Source organism: Sarcophilus harrisii, chromosome 4 (assembly GCF_902635505.1).
Source record: "Sarcophilus harrisii chromosome 4, mSarHar1.11, whole genome shotgun sequence".
Classification (NCBI taxonomy): domain Eukaryota; kingdom Metazoa; phylum Chordata; class Mammalia; order Dasyuromorphia; family Dasyuridae; genus Sarcophilus; species Sarcophilus harrisii.
In genome coordinates, this window is record NC_045429.1 from 53,054,000 (window position 1) to 53,072,776 (window position 18,777).

At 35.0% G+C, this 18,777-nt stretch overlaps 1 protein-coding gene across 2 annotated transcripts in view; it reads right to left on the reverse strand.

The window, feature by feature from the left end:
• The window catches only part of RXRG (retinoid X receptor gamma), a 224,968-nt gene that overhangs the window by 44,433 nt on the left and 161,758 nt on the right, over window positions 1-18,777 (reverse strand). For both annotated transcript variants that reach the window (XM_031936808.1, XM_012547621.2), the window contains one exon: window positions 7,224-7,483. In XM_031936808.1, the coding sequence (XP_031792668.1) occupies window positions 7,224-7,454 (231 nt within the window). In that variant the 5' untranslated portion in view covers window positions 7,455-7,483. The remainder of the gene's footprint in view (window positions 1-7,223; window positions 7,484-18,777) is intronic.

Genomic DNA, 18,777 nt, shown 5'->3' on the forward strand with positions numbered 1-18,777 from the left:
CCCCTTTGTCACCTACACAATCCCCCCAATCATCCCAGAAGTAGCACAACTATTATTTAAGAAATATTCTGACTTTACAACTTATCATAGACCACCACTCATTTTTGCTTTCTGATTTACTTTCCCTTGTCTGCATTCTTTTACTGTCTGACCTATCCAAGTCAATCATGAAATAGAGAATAGTCACTATACATTGATATAGTATCTCCATTACTTTATAAATTGTCAAAAGAATGTGTGTGTGTCTATATTATATATATATATATGTATATATAAAATACATATATATATATATATAATATCTAACAATCATTAGGTTTACTTTTCCTTTTTACTTTGATAATTTTTACTATTTACTTTGATAATACCTGCTGTATTTGTTTTCTGAATCCATGTCTGTTCATGCACCCAGTCAGCCATCATCTATCCAACATTTATCATACCAGAGGTAGTTAGGTGGTACAGTGGGTAGAGCCCCAGACCTGAAGTTAAGGATATCTGAATTCAAATATCACCTCATATACTTGCTAATTATATGACACTAAGAAAGTCATCTGCCTCAATTTTCTCATCTGTAAAATGGTAATAACAATAGTATTTTTCTCCCAAAGCCATTTTGAGGAGCAAATAAGATAATGTTTTAAAAATTCTTTGCAATATTAAATGCTATGTAAATGCTAGTAGATGTCACCTTCTCCCCTCTGACACTACTACCATTCTGGTATAGGACATGATGGACTACTGCAATAACCTGCTGCTTGGTCTCCCTGTTTCAAGTTTCTCCACACTAATCATTCCTTCATTCAATTGTCAAAGTGATCATTCTAAAGTTTATATTTGACTATGTCACTCTCTTACTCAATAAACTCTAATAATTCCCTATGACCTCCAGGATCAAATCAATTTGGTATTCGAAGTCCTTTATAACTTTCCTCAACCTACTACTTTTCTAAATCTTCTTGTGTTCTCTCTCTTTCTCTCTCTCTCTCTCTCTCTCTCTCTCTCTCTCTCTCTCTCACACACACACACACACACACACACACACACACACACACACTTTACAATTTTGTGATATTGGTCTTTGCTGTTTCATAAACAAAATATTCCATCTCTTGACTCTGGGTCTATTTTCTCTGGCTGTCTTCTTTGCCTAGAATGATCTTGAAGTCCCAGCTAAAATCTCACCTCCCACAGGAAGGCTTTCCTAATCTCTCTTAATTCTAGTGCCTTGCATCTTTTGACTATCTCCCATTTATCCTGTAAGTAATTTGTTTGTATATAGTTATTTGCACATTACTTCTTTGTTAGATTATGGGTTGCTCAAGAGCAAGAACTTTTTCTTGGCTTTCATTATATTCTTAGGGCCTAAAACAGTGCCTGACACACAGTTGTTGTTGTTTGCCCTTTATTCTTTTTTTTTCTTTCTTTTTTTTTTTTTTTAAATAGCCTTTTATTTACAGGATATATTCATGGGTAACTTTACAGCATTATCAATTACCAAACCTCTTGTTCCATTTTTTCACCTCTTACCCCCCACCCCCTCCCCCAGATGGCAGGATGACCAGTGGATGTTAGGTACATTAAAATATAAATTAGATACACAATAAGTATACATGACCAAAACGTTATTTTGCTGTACAAAAAGAATCAGACTCTGAAATATTGTACAATTAGCTTGTGAAGGAAATCAAAAATGCATGTGGGCATAAATATAGGGATTGGGAATTCAATGTAATGGTTTTTAGTCATCTCCCAGAGTTGTTTGCCCTTTATTCTTGAAGAGGAACATGATATCAGGGAGGTAATACAACATGTAAGAAAATTAGATTGAAGTTAGGGAGGGCTGTGCATAGTCACAAACTTACTTTCCTGTCCAGAACCATCTAAGTCCAGTGGCCAGATATATATATATCTGGATGACTGAAGATAGCCCTGATGCAGTGGGAGACCTTGGCCTTTTTAAGCCTAAGGTCTTAAACAGGTGTCAGTTTGACTGAGACAATATCTATTTAGTTTTTAAGAATAAGTAAGAATAAGGCAGATAATGGCTTTTTTTTTACCTAGAAAAAACAATCTGGAAGGGGAAGAGCCTCAGGGTTTCTGGCTAAAACAGACAAAATTGTTATTTATATTTATTCTGAGCTAATCAGGGCCCAAACAATGACCAAGTGGGGTTTGACCTGGTACTAGCATTGTCTAATCAATGAGAGACTTAAGGTTTGGTGTTCAACAAAGAAATCTTAATCTTGGCACCCAGTATTTACATAATAAATGATTGATGACTGACTAGCTTAGTATTAGTTCTATGTACTATATATACAAAGCATACTGTTAAGAGCTGAAGATGCAAAAATGTAAAAGCCAAAGATCCTGTTCTCAAACAGCTTTTAACTTGAAATCAGCTTTGAGGGGAGAAATTTGTACAAATAATCATGGTAGTAAAAGAACATAATGGCAAAGGAGAGATTCAGACAAAATGCTAAGAGAAATGTTTAACTGTGAGCCAGGGAAATTAGGAGGGTTTCATGGATTAAGTGGTACCTGACATAGCCCTTGAAGGAAAGAAAGGACTATACCAGACAGAAGTATCAGAGAAGTCCACGCTAAGTATGGGGGGAAAGAGTAGTTAGTGAGAGCAAAGGCATAGTGACAGAAGAGAAGTGGAGATAATGGGGGAAGAGGGCAAGAAGAAGTGTAGGGATAGTTAACTAATGCACACTAAGTTTAACCTTTTGCCATGGCCTCCACTTTTCCTCCCTCCCTTGAGCACAAGGCTTCTCTTCAAAACCACACAGGAATCGGTTTTCCTTGTGAGTTCATCTGGAACTTACTCTGGCTCAAGTCCCTGAACTTCTGAAGCTCTGAAAGCTTTATAATATTTTCAGACTGATTTCAGAGCCCTGGAATATGCATTCTGGGGAACAATGTGATCACACCCAACTGCCAATTATCTGGCAATGACTTGGGCATTATGTCAAATGGCACTGTAAAACAAAAGAGAAGCAGGGGACAGAAGGCCACTCAGGACAAATGGGAGAATATCAAGAACAATGCCAGCTCTCTGCCTAGACCAAAAAGGCAGTCACTTATATAGCATTGCTTGAAGGATGCCATAGATCCTCCTTGTCTACACTGGAAATTCCCACAATTTAAATCACTCCTTCGGGTAAAGTAACCTCAGTAACTCTCAGTTAAGATGTGGAAATGGAAGAGTTAATTGCTAACCCCATATTATTCATTTTTCCATTTGGTCAGAAGGACCAAAATGAAAGGTGCGTTCTGAAAAGAAGAAAGGAAGGCAGGAAAAGGAAAAATATTGGAGGTAGGTCCAGATATAGAATAGTAAATAAAGTCAGAAGGTAACACAAAGGCACTAAGCACCAGATTGAAGGATTGGAGATAGAGCAGGCCAATAAAAGTAAATAATTTGCCAAATTACTAGTTCATCCCAGAGCCTACTGCAGTTTCTGACCCCAGGCATCCCTTTTCTAAGTATAGTGAATTATGAGTAATCTTAACTGGTCAGATTCAGATAGGCAGCTCTAACCTGGATCGGACCACATTGTAGCTTCATCTTCCAATTCTACTGCATTAAAGAGGACTGCAAATCAAAACCACAAAATAAAAAACAAACAAGCAAATTACAGCCAAAGCAGAAAAAAAAAATGATCAGAAACTACTAAGCAGTCATATACCAACAAAACTGATCACACAAAAGAAATAAATCAAAGTATATTTTCAAAAACAGTATATGCCCAAACTAATATAATGCTTGGGCTACTAGGTGGCACAGTAGGTAGAATGCTGGGTTGGAAATCAGGAAGACTCATCTTCATGAGTTCAAATTTGGCCTCAGACATTTTCTAGTTGTGTGACTCTGAACAAGTCACTTAACCCCATTTACTTCAGTTTTCTCATCAGTAAAATGAGCTGGAGAAGGAAATGGCAAACCAGTATAGTAAGACTCCAAAAGGAGTTATGAAGAGTCAGATACAACTGAAAAACCATTCAACAATAGAATTCCAAATAGAAATTTTAATTGCATCTCAAACAAAAAAATAGAACAATCTGTAAAGAAACTACTAAAATGGGGTAGAAAAGGATGCAGGAGTCTTCCTTCCCAGTCCTGGAAGGATTATCAAACCTTTGAAAAAGATTATTCTCCTAAACGGAGTAAGAAAGCATTTTACCAAACTCCTCTTATGAGACAATAATTCCTAATATCTAATCCCCAAGTCTTAATACCTAAACCAGGAAAGAATACAACAAAAAAAGAAAATTATAAACCAGCATAACTAGTGAACATTGCTTCAAAAAATTAAATAAAATCCTGATCAAAAAATTTATTACAAGTTACCCTCCAAAAATTATTTTGACTAATTTGAATACCAGAGATGGAAAAATGGCTCCACATGAGGAGTGCAATTAATACAATAAATTATAGTAAAAAACATAGAATTCTAAACATTCTCATTATTTTTAATAGATACAGGAAAAAATTAAGTATATTTTTCATTTATATTAAAGCATTGTATACAAGGATGCTGACTTTCCCTGCTATTATTTTAGATGGTTATATGTGGACAATACCAATAAGATAAAAAAAAAATTCAATAGTGAAAGATAGTCAAAGAGGAAACAAAAATATTCCAATTTGCTAAAGACATGATTGTTAATTTAGGGAATCCCAGGGAATTAGCAAAAAAAAAAGACACTAACTTTAGCAAAGTTAAAACCAAAATAATACAGGAAAATCAATTTCTATATAATAATGATAACAAAATCCAGATTGCACAGCATATAGAGTGTTAGGTCTACAGCCAAGAATACCTGTATTCAAACCCAGACTTAGATACTTACTATGTGAGCCTGGGCAAGTCACTTAAGCTCTACATATCTCAGTTTCTTCATCTATAAAATGGGGATAATTATAGTACCTACTTTGCAAGATTGATGTGAAGGTAAAATAATATAACATTTCTAAAGTTCTTAGCAAAATGCCTTACATATAATAGATATTAGATATTTAATAAATGATTGTTCCCTTCCATATCCATCCCCTCTCCCGAAGTGGTGAGAATGGAAAGGGAAATTCTATTTCCTATAAAATTCCTATAAAATCAATTAAATATTTGGGAAACTACTAAAACATTTCCATAGATTCAATTACAAAATAAGAAAAATGAAAACCTCGATATTCAGTGCTCATAGCAGGGCCATGCTAATATAATATATATATGCCAATATATTATATATTATAACAATATAATATATATGCCAATATAACAAAATGACATCTACCAAGATTAATTTATAAATTTAATGCTATGCCAATCAAACTATATTTTATAGAATTAGATAAAAACAATAACATTTATTTGGAGGAACAAAATATCAAGAAAAATAATGAGAAAACACAGAATTGAAAGAGGAATAGCAGTTTCACATTTACTCAAAGGGAGAAAAAGCTTTCCGATTCTAATAGATTTATATCCCCAGTATCTAACAGTATCATAAGCATATTAGGCATTTAATAAATGCGGTGGGAAACAGGAAGAATAACTAATCTCCAGCTTTTCCATATGCAGGCAATCAGAGAATCAGATAATTGGAGAATTAAAAAAGAACCAGAGAATCTACATTATAACTTATCCAGCAAGTGTAAACAGTAAGCAGCCCAACCTCTACTTGAAGACCTTCAAGGTGGAGGAAGCAATCAAGAAATATATGATTTGGAAGGCATCATACAATCATAAAATCATTGATTTAGAAAGGAGAATATTTTAAGGTCATAGGGTACATCCCTGTAATTTACAGATGAGGAAACTGAGGTAAACAGAGTTAAGTGATTTGCACAGGATCACACAGAGAGAAGGACTGAATCCTGGTCTTCTTGCTGTAAGACTAGAATTTTCTCAGCTTCATCATGCAATTTTTCAACCCCTTCATTAAAAATCAAGGTAACAAAAGCTCAATACAGTAATTTCTCCACTATCACATGACAAGGGTTAGAACAGACTGACTCCCTGACAGTTCCCCAGCCAGAGCATGATGCTCAGTGGAGAGGCATTCCTAAAGGTCCAGGTTATATTTTGTGTTTTGTATTTTGAGGGTTTCTAGCTTTTTGAAGCACAAAGCATCTCTCCTCTGACTGTACTTGCCTAAAACAGCCTAGATTGGGAATTTGGTACAGGGTGAGGAGCAGTACTGTACCCTCCAGTATTTGCAGTGAGGTTTCTGTATGTTAAGAGCAGTGATGAATGAGCTTTGAGACAATCACTTGAGCCCAAATCCATTAGCTGCCTGGTTTCCAAGTCCCCTAGCACCTGGCTGTCTGATTCCATTAGAGGAAGCCCAACTGAATCCTGATCTTTGGAGCTGTGGGCTCATCACAACAGCTCAGATCTGCCTCAGCAGTCACGCTGGCTGCTTTGGGGTACAGCCTAAGTGCGAAGGAAAAGGCTTCAAGCATGCTTTCCCCAGCTCCCAAATCCTGTAAGAGAACCATGTGCCTCTGGGACAGCTCTGGGCTGTCAATAAATCCTCATCAAACTATTACTGCAGCTCCTTTTTATCTCAAAGCATCCCAAAGGAACATGTGTAGTGTCTGAGGCTAAATCAAGATTATATACTGAAATGAGTCCTGTACCAGAAGGCAGAAAGATCTGAGCTAGAGGAACAGCTCCAGCTCTTACCAGCTGAGTGACCCTGATAAGTTATTTCATCTCTTTCTACATCAGGTTCCTTATCTGTAAAATGGGATGATAATCCTTCCATCCATGTCCCTGGGTTGTTATGAGAATTAAATGAGATCACATATATAAAAGTACTTTTTGTAATCTTAAAGCATCATGTTAATATCAGTTGTTACTTTGATACTTAGATGTTCTAATTTTTGTGGGCATGTTCTAGCTCTAACTCATAGTAATTGCATGTCACTTAACTTTCAAAGTTAAAGTATATAAGATGCAGTGAAAATGCCAACCTATATTGGTACAAGGAGTTGGGAGAGACCAATGAAATCACAGGACCAGGACCTATGTTATGTTCTTTTGGAGGATTTTTTTCATCAATAACCTTTTAAATGGAATAATCTTTTAAATTTGGTAGGGGGACTGCTCTCATCCTTGATGCAACAGACTTAGAGAGAGCATAGCAATGAAGTAAGTTAATGGAAATCATACAGATAGTGAGAAAGTTCATAGAAAGAACTAAATACCTACCTGAGAGCTAGGTGGACCAACCATGTTGACACCTGGAGAGGTAGCCAGGGATAATGAATGAGGTCCTATGGCTGATGTAATGACCCTGTATGAAGAGCCCAGAGCATTCAGAGGAGACGCGATGGCATTCAGTGGGGAGGCAAGTGTCCTTGGAACACTGACTGGGGCCTCAATGTAGTTGGAGTGACTGTCCGGTGATTTTCCTGTGGCCAGGGCTGGTGATGGGCTCATAGATGTGGAGTTAGTGTGACTGAGAGAACCTGAAATTAAAAGAATAGTTTTAACAATGAGAGATAATGAAAAAGTAAAGCATAACTGGAGAACCTAACAAGACTAGAATAATCAACCAAATTGTCAAAAAACAATGAGATGAAGGAAAATTATAGATAAATTACCAACTAAAACAAATTTAAAAGACTGCCTGATAACACCTCATCTGATCTATTATGCATTCAACAAGTATGAATGGAGCACCTACCATGTTGACAGCAGTCAGAGCAACATTAAATAAGGACTAATATTGTTCTTTCCTCAGGCACTCTCGTTTTTACAGATGCCAAAATTGAGACACAGAGAATGTAAGTGAATTACCTACTAGTCACATAGCAAGGATGTGGGAGGGTGGAGACATGAACCTATGTTTTCTCCTTCTCTAAAGTCAATGCTCTTTTTACTCTATCACACTGCCTATATATTTCTCTCAAAATTAAATGAAGTTGCTTCATTTTCAGTAGGGCTTTCAGCTGATTTTATTTTCCTTGAGGGCAATACTCCCTTAAAAAGAATAAGACAGCATCATTACTGAATTAACAACATGAAAGGTTATAAAGAAACATTGTCATTGATTTATCCCCAAAATCTATAGTTCTCTTCTTAATGTAACATACATTTTGGGGATAAATCAATGACAAAATGTTTATACTATTTTGCACCATTAATTCAGGAGCGAAGAAGTTTTATTCTTCTTAAGGGAGTATTATCCTTAAGGAAAATAACATCAATTGAATGCAATATTGAAGTTGAAAGAAACATATCTACATATATATATGTATTTGAACATATATATGAATATATACACACAAACACAACAAAAATTTGTTCATTATTTTGTTCATTTACTGTATTTCAATATAATTGGTTTCTATTGTAATTCTATGTATTTTTATTTTACACACGTTTAAAAAGTCATCTATCAGTTTCATAGAATTGCCAAAGGGGTCCATTACAAAAAAAAAAGATTAAAAACTCCTTGCATATCATGTAAGAAAGATGATGGAAAGATAGAGAGAAAGATGATAGGTGAGAAATAAATAGATCAAAAGATTATAGATATGATAGAAGATGTAGGAATATAGAGAGATGATAGAGATATAAATTGATATGGTATAATAGAAAGAGATATAGCTATAGATACATACAAAGACAGTTGTTATATGACATCATTAACACAAAATATGCCCTTTTCTTTCTTTCTCCTTTTATCATATGCAAAAGAAAACTATAGGAAAATTTCCTCCTAGCTGATAAAAAGCACTAAAATGAAAAAGCTGAGACCATCCTATAAATTAGCTCAAACAACCAGAGCATAATAAATGCAGCATCTTTTAGTTGAAACACACAGCCAACTCCAAAAAGCAGTAATTTTTGATCCCAAAGCTGGCTTGAAGTTTCAAACTCATGTACTGGGATGGAAAAAAATGTCACTCCAAATTAGAAACAGTCTAAATAAAGTCCCTAATTAATATTAAAGTTGTAGTGAATAATCAGTAAGCATTACTGATAAAGGTAAGAAGTTATACCTGTGTATTGCTTTTTTTTTTCAAAGTGTCACTATATCTCACTGCCTATATATGTTTCTCTCAAAATTAAATGAATTTGCTTTCAATTTCAGTAGTGCCTTCAAATGGTTTTATTTTCCTTGAGAACAATACTCCCTTAAAAAGAATAAGACAGCTTCATTACTGAATTAACAACATGAAAGGTTGTAAAGAAAAATTGTCATTGATTTATCCCCAAAATGTATAGTACTCTTCTCAATGTAATGTATTGATTTTACTATTTGTTTAAACCACACTTATTTAATAAAGAGGGTTTTTTTTAGAAAAATAAGAAGATAAGTAATCCTTACTTCAACTTCAGACAAAATAAACTATTCCAAGAGCTTTGCTTTTTCCTAAGCCTAAGAGAATCTCTTATGAGGGAGAAAAAGCCTTGTGATCTCTAAAATGCTGGAATAGCAAACTTGGACTTTTAAGTAATGACAATTTGTCTGTCTGCAGGTAGAAGGTTGCCAGTACTTAATATAGCTGTTTTTAGAGAAACTGTACTTTATTGTGGCAGTTTCCTTTTTTTTTTTTTTTTTTTTAAATCTACCCATCATTGGTTTCTAGACAGAAGATTAGGATTTATCCAGGAGGACAATGAAAGCAAGCTGTCCCCAAATGAGAGCTATAGAAAGGCAAGTGTGTGAGCTGTTCTGTCCTTTAGATTCCTGGAAAATTGGAAATTTCAATTGATGCTTTCTTTGGGCTGAAAAAAAACCCTTGCAAATAACAAGTAAAGTCATCTTCTATACTTATGCCTTCCAGTGATCTTAGTAATGCAGAGGAAATTACTTTGCACAATATTAGGCTTATGCTTTGAGTCACTTTGGTCATAGACAAAGGAGTGCACCTGTGAGATTTCTAGCAGGGAAGATAAACAATCTACACAGGATTCCATAAAGACCAGAAATAGGAGGTAACTGAAGAGATGTTCTAGACTTAACCATTCATTTCATAGATAAGAAAAACAGGGTGGAGAAAATTTAAGTAACTTGCCTAAGGTTTTTCAAGGCTAGATGAATCCTTGAGTTCTCTCAAGTTTGAGGTGATTGCTTTTTTTGTTTTCACTCCAACACACTAACTCAGGATAATCTCTCTCTCTCTCTCTCTCTCTCTCTCTCTCTCTCACACACACACACACACACACACACACACACACACACACACAACTAGCAAAAGTACCAGATTTTCTAACTTCCAATAAAATGTTTGTCTCTTAGGTTGCCCTTCTCTGGGCATGTGTACATTTAATACTAAAAGGATATTCATTTAAACCTATTGTAAATATATTCTCGAATCTTGGGCTTGATCAAAACCAAGGATAATCCATGTACATGAAAGGTAATTTAGAAGCAGGATAATTATTCTTCCTAGAGAGGGATCTAGAAAAGTCTCACACCTTAGGTAAATGGTGTCCCAAGAGGCAACATGGCCTGGTGGTTAGCAGGCTGAATATGCTGTCAGGATGATTTGGATTAAAAACAAATCAGACACTTACAATCTGGGTGACTTTGTATTTCACTTAACTTCTCAGAAGCTAAAAATGCACCTATATCACAAGATTGTAACTTTGGGCCTTCACTTCTATTTGACTCAGTTTCCTCATCTGTAAAACAGGGATAATATAAATGCCTACCTTCCAGAGTTAAGAGAAGCAAATGAGATACTAATTGTAAAGTACTTAGCATAGTGTCTGGCATGTAGTGCTATGTAAATGTTAGCTATTATTATTATTAGCCTCAAATAAGATAAAGTATGTAAAGTACTTTGCAAACCTTAACATACTATATAGCTATGAGCTTTTTTTATTACTTTCTCTAGGCTTCAGAGGATTTAGACATTTCCAAACAGAAAAAAACCCTAAATAGGTTTATAGAGTCAGTCATGACAGAAATGACTCAGTAACAAAAAAGCTGGCATAATAATAGAGCACTAGACTTGGAAAAAGCATCTTCCTGAGTTCAAATCTAGCCTCCGACACTTTCTAACTATGTGATTCTGGGCAAATTACTTTACTCTCAGTTTGTCTCAGTTTTTTCATCTGTAAAAGAAGTTGAAGAAGTAAATGTCAAAACACCCCAATATTTTTGCCAAAAAAAGCCCACATAGGGTCACAAAGGTTTGGAGATGACTGAAAATGACTGAACAACAATAACAGCAGATCAACATTAGATATATAACTCAAGCAGTCAAAAAAAAAGATACTCTATTTGTACCAAAATGTTCATAGCAGAACTTTCTCTGTAGCAAAGAACTAGAAAGAAAAGATGCCCATCTTATTAGGGAATGGGTAAATAAATTGTAGTACACAAATTCATTCCTTCTACTCTTTCTTTTGCTCTCCAGTCTTACAATATCAATTGCCTTTTATATATCTTGAACTCTGCCCTAAATGCATCTCAACTCAATATGTCCAAAACAGAATATATTTCCCAAAACCCTTCCAAACTTCCAAATTTTCCATCAATCCATTGCAAAATCTTACTTTTACCTTCACAATTTCTCTTCTTTATGCCCTCTTTTTTTTTCTATTCACCTGGTCAACACTTAATTACCTCTAATTCAAGCTCTAATTACCTCTCATCTGGATTACCACAATACCCTTCTGATTATACTGTTTCAAATCTGTCTCCATTCAGATCCATCTTCTACTCAGCTACCCAAATGATTTTCCTAAAGTATAAGCATGATTATGCTCCCTCTTTGCCCCACTTATTAAACTCCACGTGCCTCCCTCTTACCTCCAATATCACTATGAAACAGAGTATATCCCAAAAGTCTTAGTGCAATTTAAAGCTAGTAAAACTTAAAAACTTTTCATAAAGCAATTAAAATTTAAAGCTTTACTTAGATTTTTTTGGGACATCCTGAACTATGAGAAATTGCTGATGTGATGGTCCATTTTTCTGAATTTCTTTGGTTCTTTCTTTTTTTTAATTTTATGTTAAAAGAAATAGTTTGTTACATAGTGGGATGGAAGGATATATTCAGAAATTTAAATAGTAAAAAAACAAAAGACATCATTTAAAAAAATTGTCTCTAGGTCAAAATTCAGCTGATATAAGAAAAAACTAGTTGCCAAATATGTAGTCAATAAAGGAAAAAAAAAAACTAGATAATCTTCAGAACAAGTTCCAGATTGGATTAGTTTAACCTTGTCAGGAGACATGGTAGCTCATGATATTTAGAGGTCAACCTGACCTCAATCTGTTCTTCAGATAAGAAAATATGTGAGTTCATCCTGGAACATCAGTGAGGAGGAGAACAATTAGGTCTTTGCCAGAAATTCATCTATGCCCTCCCCACCCACCCCATCCCTTTCCACTGACAGTGTCTAAAAGCTTTTCTTATAAGTTTTGGGACTTCTGAAATTTGATCCAATAAACATTTACCTAGTGCCTACTTTATGCCCCAGCACAGGGGATATAATTGATAAAAGGACAGTCCCTGTCTTCAAGAAACTTGTCATCTAAAGGGGGAGACAGCACACAAAAGGAGAGAAAGTAGGAGAGGGATGACACTGAAGGTATTTTATTGTTTGGAGTTGAAACCAGACAAAGCAGTAGATGCAGAGTAGAATTCACGGAAAGTCATTTCTTCCCTCTATAAAGAAAGGCCTTGGAAGATGATTTTCTAACCTTCAGCACAATGAACAGAAAGGAGAAGAGGTTGAGGAAGGTAATATCAATCAAAACTTGAGGTAGCAACATGGTGGTGAGTTTTAAGTAATGGGTACTTCTGGGATGGGAATCTTATTTTGCCAGGCAGAGAAGCAGATGCAAAATGGAATATATATTCTGAAAACAACTCCAAGTGCCACGATCCTCCCCGGCCTCTTTTGTTCCAAATAAATCATAAATCTCTTTGCTTGAAGAGTATCATATAATATCTAGGTTATGTCAAGTGAACCCATTCATCTAGGTTGAAAGTACAAGAAAGGGATTGGGAAAGGGGGGACATAAGGCCAAAAGGGGGTTTTATTCTTGCTTTTTTCATCATACATTTTCATTTTTTAAGTAAAATTGTCATTTTTATTATATTAACTCAGCCCAACCATAAGCAATTCATATCTCCCCAATTATTTGGGACTGTCTTTTTCTAATTCTACCAAACATTTAAAGAACAATTAATTCTCTTTGGAAACTATTTGGAAAAATAGGTAAAGAAAGAGTTCTGTCAAATCCCTTCTATGACACAAAAATGTGTCAAAACAGAGAAAGAAAATTACAGACCAATCTCCCTAATGAATATTGATGCAAAAATTTTAAATAAAATATTAGCAAAGAGATTCCAACAACTTATCAGCAGGATAATACACTATGACTGAATGGGATTTATGCCAGGAATGCAACACTGGGTCAATATCAGGAAAACTATTAGTGTAATCAATAGCAATATCAATAGCAGAATCAACAGGAATCAAATGATATTCTTAATAGATGCAGAAAAGGCTTTTGACAAAATACAGCACCCATTCCTATTAAAATCAATAGGAAGCATAGGGATAAAGGGATCTTTCCTTAAAATAATAAGTATCTATCTAAAACCAACAGCAAGCATATTTGTAATGGAGAGAAGCTGAATGCATTTCCAATAAGAACAAGAGCGAAAAAAGGATGCTTTTTATTATCACTGTTATTCAACATTATATCAGAAAGGGTGGCTTTAGCAATAAGAAAAGAAAAGAAAATTAAAGGAATTGGAATAGGCAATGAAAACATAAAATTATCACTCTTTGCGGATGATATGATGATATACTTAGAAAATCTTAGAAAATCATCCAAAAACCTACTGGAAACAATTAACAGCTTTAGCAAAGTTGCAAGATATTAAAAAAAAAACACAAATCATCAGCATTTCTACATGTTACTGACAAAGTACATCAACAAGAGATAGAAAGAGAAATTCCATTTGAAATAACTATAGACAAAATAAAATATTTGGGTATCTACCTGCCATGACAAACCTAAGAACTATATGAACCCAATTACAAATAAAGTCAGCTCTAAACAATTGGAGAAATAGCAATTGCTCATGGGTAGGCCAATCTAATATTATTAAAATGACAATTCTGCCTAAATTGGTCTACTTGTTCATATCAATCAAATGGCCAAAAATTATTTTATAGAACTAGAAAAAAAATTTAAAAATCACCTAGAAGAACAAAAGATCAAGAATATTAAGGGAATTAATGGGGAAAAAAATACAAAGTATGGTGCCGTAGCAGTACCAAGCCTAAAATTATATTATAAAGCATCAGTCATCAAAACTATTTGGTATTGGCTAAGAAACAGAGCAGAGGGGTAGTGGAATAGATTAGATAAACACCATACAATGATCAAGGCCTAAAGTAATTTAATATTTGGTAAACCTCCAAACTCCAGCTTCTGGAATAAGAACTCACTATTTGACAAAAATTACTGGGAAAACTGGAAAACAATATGTCAGAAACTCAGTGGTTTTTACTTTTTAAAAATGTTTTTCAATAGTATTTTATTTTTCCACTTGGAAAATTAAAAACACAATACTTATTAAGATGATTCTCATTGATAGTCAATATTTTGATAACCATGTGAAAACCATGAGGTGTATAATTATAAAAAGCACACTTTTCTGAATGAAGCAGGAGGTCAGAAGTTTGTCTTAAATAGAATTTAAAGATTTGTTCTTCTTACTTCTGAGTAAGTGACCCAGGAAAAAGTATGTAGCATTGAAAACAAGCCTCAATTTTTCTTTCCTGATAATTAAGAGACAAAGATTATTTTAGATGAATACAACCTAGCTCACCCTCTCATTGTATTTGATAATATGGTTTTGCTTATGGGAGAGAAAGTGAAAAAAAAGATCTATTTTAAAAATATATATAGTTCTCCAGGAAAATGTGATCCAGCCTTGAAGATGCTTCAATATTTCAAAACTGAAATACACAAAATATAATCTCACTCTGTCTCTTAGAAGATGGCTTTGATATAGCCAAAATATTCAATTAGCCTATGGTCAATTTTGTGATGCATTTCTCATCACTTGACAATAACAGGGTCTATATTTGAAGCCTTTCCAAGATATTAAGCAATTTATAACAAAGTCCAACACATAAGGCTTGTGCAGGAATATCCACCACATACAACACAAGAGAACACAAGCACCAATACACAAGGAAAGAAACCATCCAAAGATCAAATAGCCAAAGTTCCCAGGTTTTTAAAAATTCTCTTTTCCTTTCTTCCAAAACATACAACTCAACCATGACAATAAAATAAACTACTCTAATACATGGCACAGTTGATAGACAAGCCTAGAGTCAAGAAGGCTCATCTTCATGAGTTCAAATCTTGTGTCAGACATGACCTGTGCATGTAATCATGTTTGCCTCAGTTTTCTCATCCATAAAATGAATTGGAAAAGCACATGGCAAACCACTCTACCATCATTGCCAAAAAGACCCTAAATGGAGTCACAAAGAGTCAAATATGACTGAAAATGACTGGACAACACTAGTCCAGAAGCAGTTTCAGAATAGGAAAAAAAAAAACTAGTGCTCTTGGAAGGATGAATTGGTAGTATAAGCCACCTTCCTGCCCCCAGAAAAAGTGTCCTGTTTGACAGAAGTTCCTGCCCCCAGAACTGCTCTCATATTTGTAACAATAAATAAGATAAGATGATAAGATAGTAGTTCAATATGGGAAAATTGACAGCATACAGAGATATGCAGTGCTGGTCAAATCCCAAGATATAGGCAACTTCTCTCTCCCTCAGATATAAGGCTAGTGACATCTCAGCTTCTAGGTCCCCCTCTCCTTTTTTCTAGTCAATGCACATGCAATTCTGGCAATGAATGCTTCTGACCCATATCTGGACAAACCTTCAAGCAAATTCCTGGGTGTGAGTATGCAGGAGTTGGAATGGGAGCATATATGGTGGCAATTTATGTATTCAAACTTACTTTCAATTATGTATTATTTCTGAGTTCTAGTTAGGCTGAAACTTAAAGTACTACCCACACAGAAAAAATGAAATGAAAGGGAATGAAAGGAGATGCTCCTTTCTTTTTTTGAAGTCCTCTCTTCCTACTTTCCCAGGGCTTTCTTCCATAGTGTCCTTAGACCTAATGAGAAAAACCTAATGAACAAGTCATGGTGCCGTGATGACAATACCTTCCACAAGCATTTTATAAACACTTTGTCCAATAATCTAACCCATATACTTGGAAAGAGATCTGATGATTCGTTAAAATACGGTTCTAGTTACCATGTTATAATGCAAAGTAGAGCCATAACTTACCTGGCTTTAGCACATTACAAAATGTGCTAAAGGCACAGCACAGGAAAGGCCTATTCCAAAAACTTAAAAAAATAAATTCAGTTGATCTAAGGAGTTACTTAAGACCCAAGGACACAAGATCCCATGAATTGAGATTCTTCAATTTGGGTGGAAGCAGGAAGAGAGTAGAATAGTACCAGGTAAGAAAATGATGCATTATGATAATTTCCTTTCCTATTTTTTTCTTGTTGACTTGGAACAAAGTTCAGTGATTTCTTTTTCTGTGATACCAAGCACTGTGACCAGGAACAACAGCTCAATCACCAACTCTTTTTTTAAGCTCCTGAGAATGGCACACTTCACAAGCCTTTTATAATATCCTCAGCCAAACTGAGACCTGTCAAAAACCTTAGCTTACTGCATCCAGGGCCATCTCAAGGCAAACTGATCTATATCTTGCCACTGGACCCAGATGGCTCTGGAGGAGAAAGTGAATGACCTTGTACATCCTGCCCTCCCTTAAATCCAATTCACTTGCATGTCATGGCATCAACTCCCTGATGTCATGGTCATCTTAAGAATGAAAAACAAACAATAACAACCCCTTCCACACAGAGAGAAAATTGGATGTGACCTCCATCTCTACATACTTTTAAAATACTTTGTTTCTATCTTTCTTATTCATTAATCATATACCATCATGCCTTGTAGTTGTATATATGAGTATTCCTGTCTTAACTCTATCAGATGGTACACTCCTTGGAAGAAGGATCCATGTCTGAGTTATTTTTCTAATTCCTTCGATACTCAACATGGTACGTCAGAGAATAAAAATAATATATCTCATTTATATAGTACTCTAAGTTTTACATTCTTCACAACAATCCTGTAAGCAATGCATACATAAGTACATTTTACAGGAGAAAATACTAAGGGGCAGGGAAATTGAATAACTTGGCTAAAATTAAATGTTGGAACTATTTATGAACCTGGATCTCCTGATTACAAATTTCATGGCTAGCTTTCCAATCGCAACCTCTCTGAGACTCAATTTTCTTTTCTCTAAAGTGGGAATAACATACCACAGGATTTTTGTGAGAAAAAAAAAAAGCTTTTTATAAATCATGAATCACCACTATATAAGTATTCTCTGGTACTTAATCATATATTTGCTAAGTTATCCAATTCAATTCTTTCTGATCAGGGACAGAAAAACTTGTCTTTTGTATGTATCCCTTCAAAGAGATGCAACTTTGGGACTTGGTTAAATAAAGGAGAATAGAAGAGAGGTGATTTCAAATGAGAACAATATTCGAGGGGAACTGTCCCTGCTATTCATGGATAATAAGATAAAAGGGAGGAGAGGGAGTGTACACAACAAAGTACATTTGAGACATCAGCATGAAATACTCTTTAAATCACACTATGGGCAAACAGATGTGTACAAAAACACCCCCACGTGTTTTCTATTAGTGATTTGTGCTATGGAGAAACCACTGTGTCTCTCAGTTGTAAAACCATTCTGATCAGTGCAAATGTCTTTTTAAAATGTAGCCTGAAGGCAGGAAAAGGCAAAGTGGTTTAGAAATTAAAAGCAAATCTCTGGCAAAGACAAGGTTGTAAAATCTGCTGGAAACCTCTTACTGCACTTAGTTTAAAAAAAAAAAAAAAACTATTCTATTAAGATTAAGCATTCATCTATCAGAAAGGAGGAGGGCACCCAAGTTAGTAAAGTTAGCTAGCAGAGATTAAAGAGAAATGTCACTAGCTCTGCATAAACCCAAATTTGTACCTTTGTGCACACATGGCTAGTGTCTTTTCAACAAAATATTAATAGGATCACAGCTATAGCATTCAATGAATATTTATTTAGGGGAAAGATTTGGGACATGCAATTTCAGCAGTACAGTGAATTCCTGGTCAGGTGAACACCTTCTCTGAAATCTTAACTAAGAGGTTTAAGTGATTTGTTTAGAAGTAGAAGTCACATAATCAGCATGTATCAGACAATGCACACAAGACACAACTCCAATATTTAAGACTTGTTACATGCCAAAGGCTTTACCAGGCATGAGAGGTACAAAAATAGATAGGGCAAGGGACCTGCTCTCAAAAAACTTACAATCTAATGAGGGGAGAGATGGATATATAAATAACCAAGATATAAAGAAGCATGTATATTAATACAAGGAAAAAAAGAAAAAAAGGAAAAGTACAAAGAAAATTTTCATCTCAGAGAGAATAAATGGCAGGCAATCAGAAGGTTTCATGGAGAACAAGGCACTTGAATTAGGATCATAGTAACAGAGATTTAAAGTAAGGACTTTGGAGGCCACCTAGTACCACTGCTTCATTTAACGGATCAGGAAACTGAGCCCCAAAGAGGTGATTCACCCAGTCACACAAGTAATAAATGGCAGAACCAGGATTGGAAACCAGCTGCTTTGTCTAGTTTTAAATTCAAGATTCTT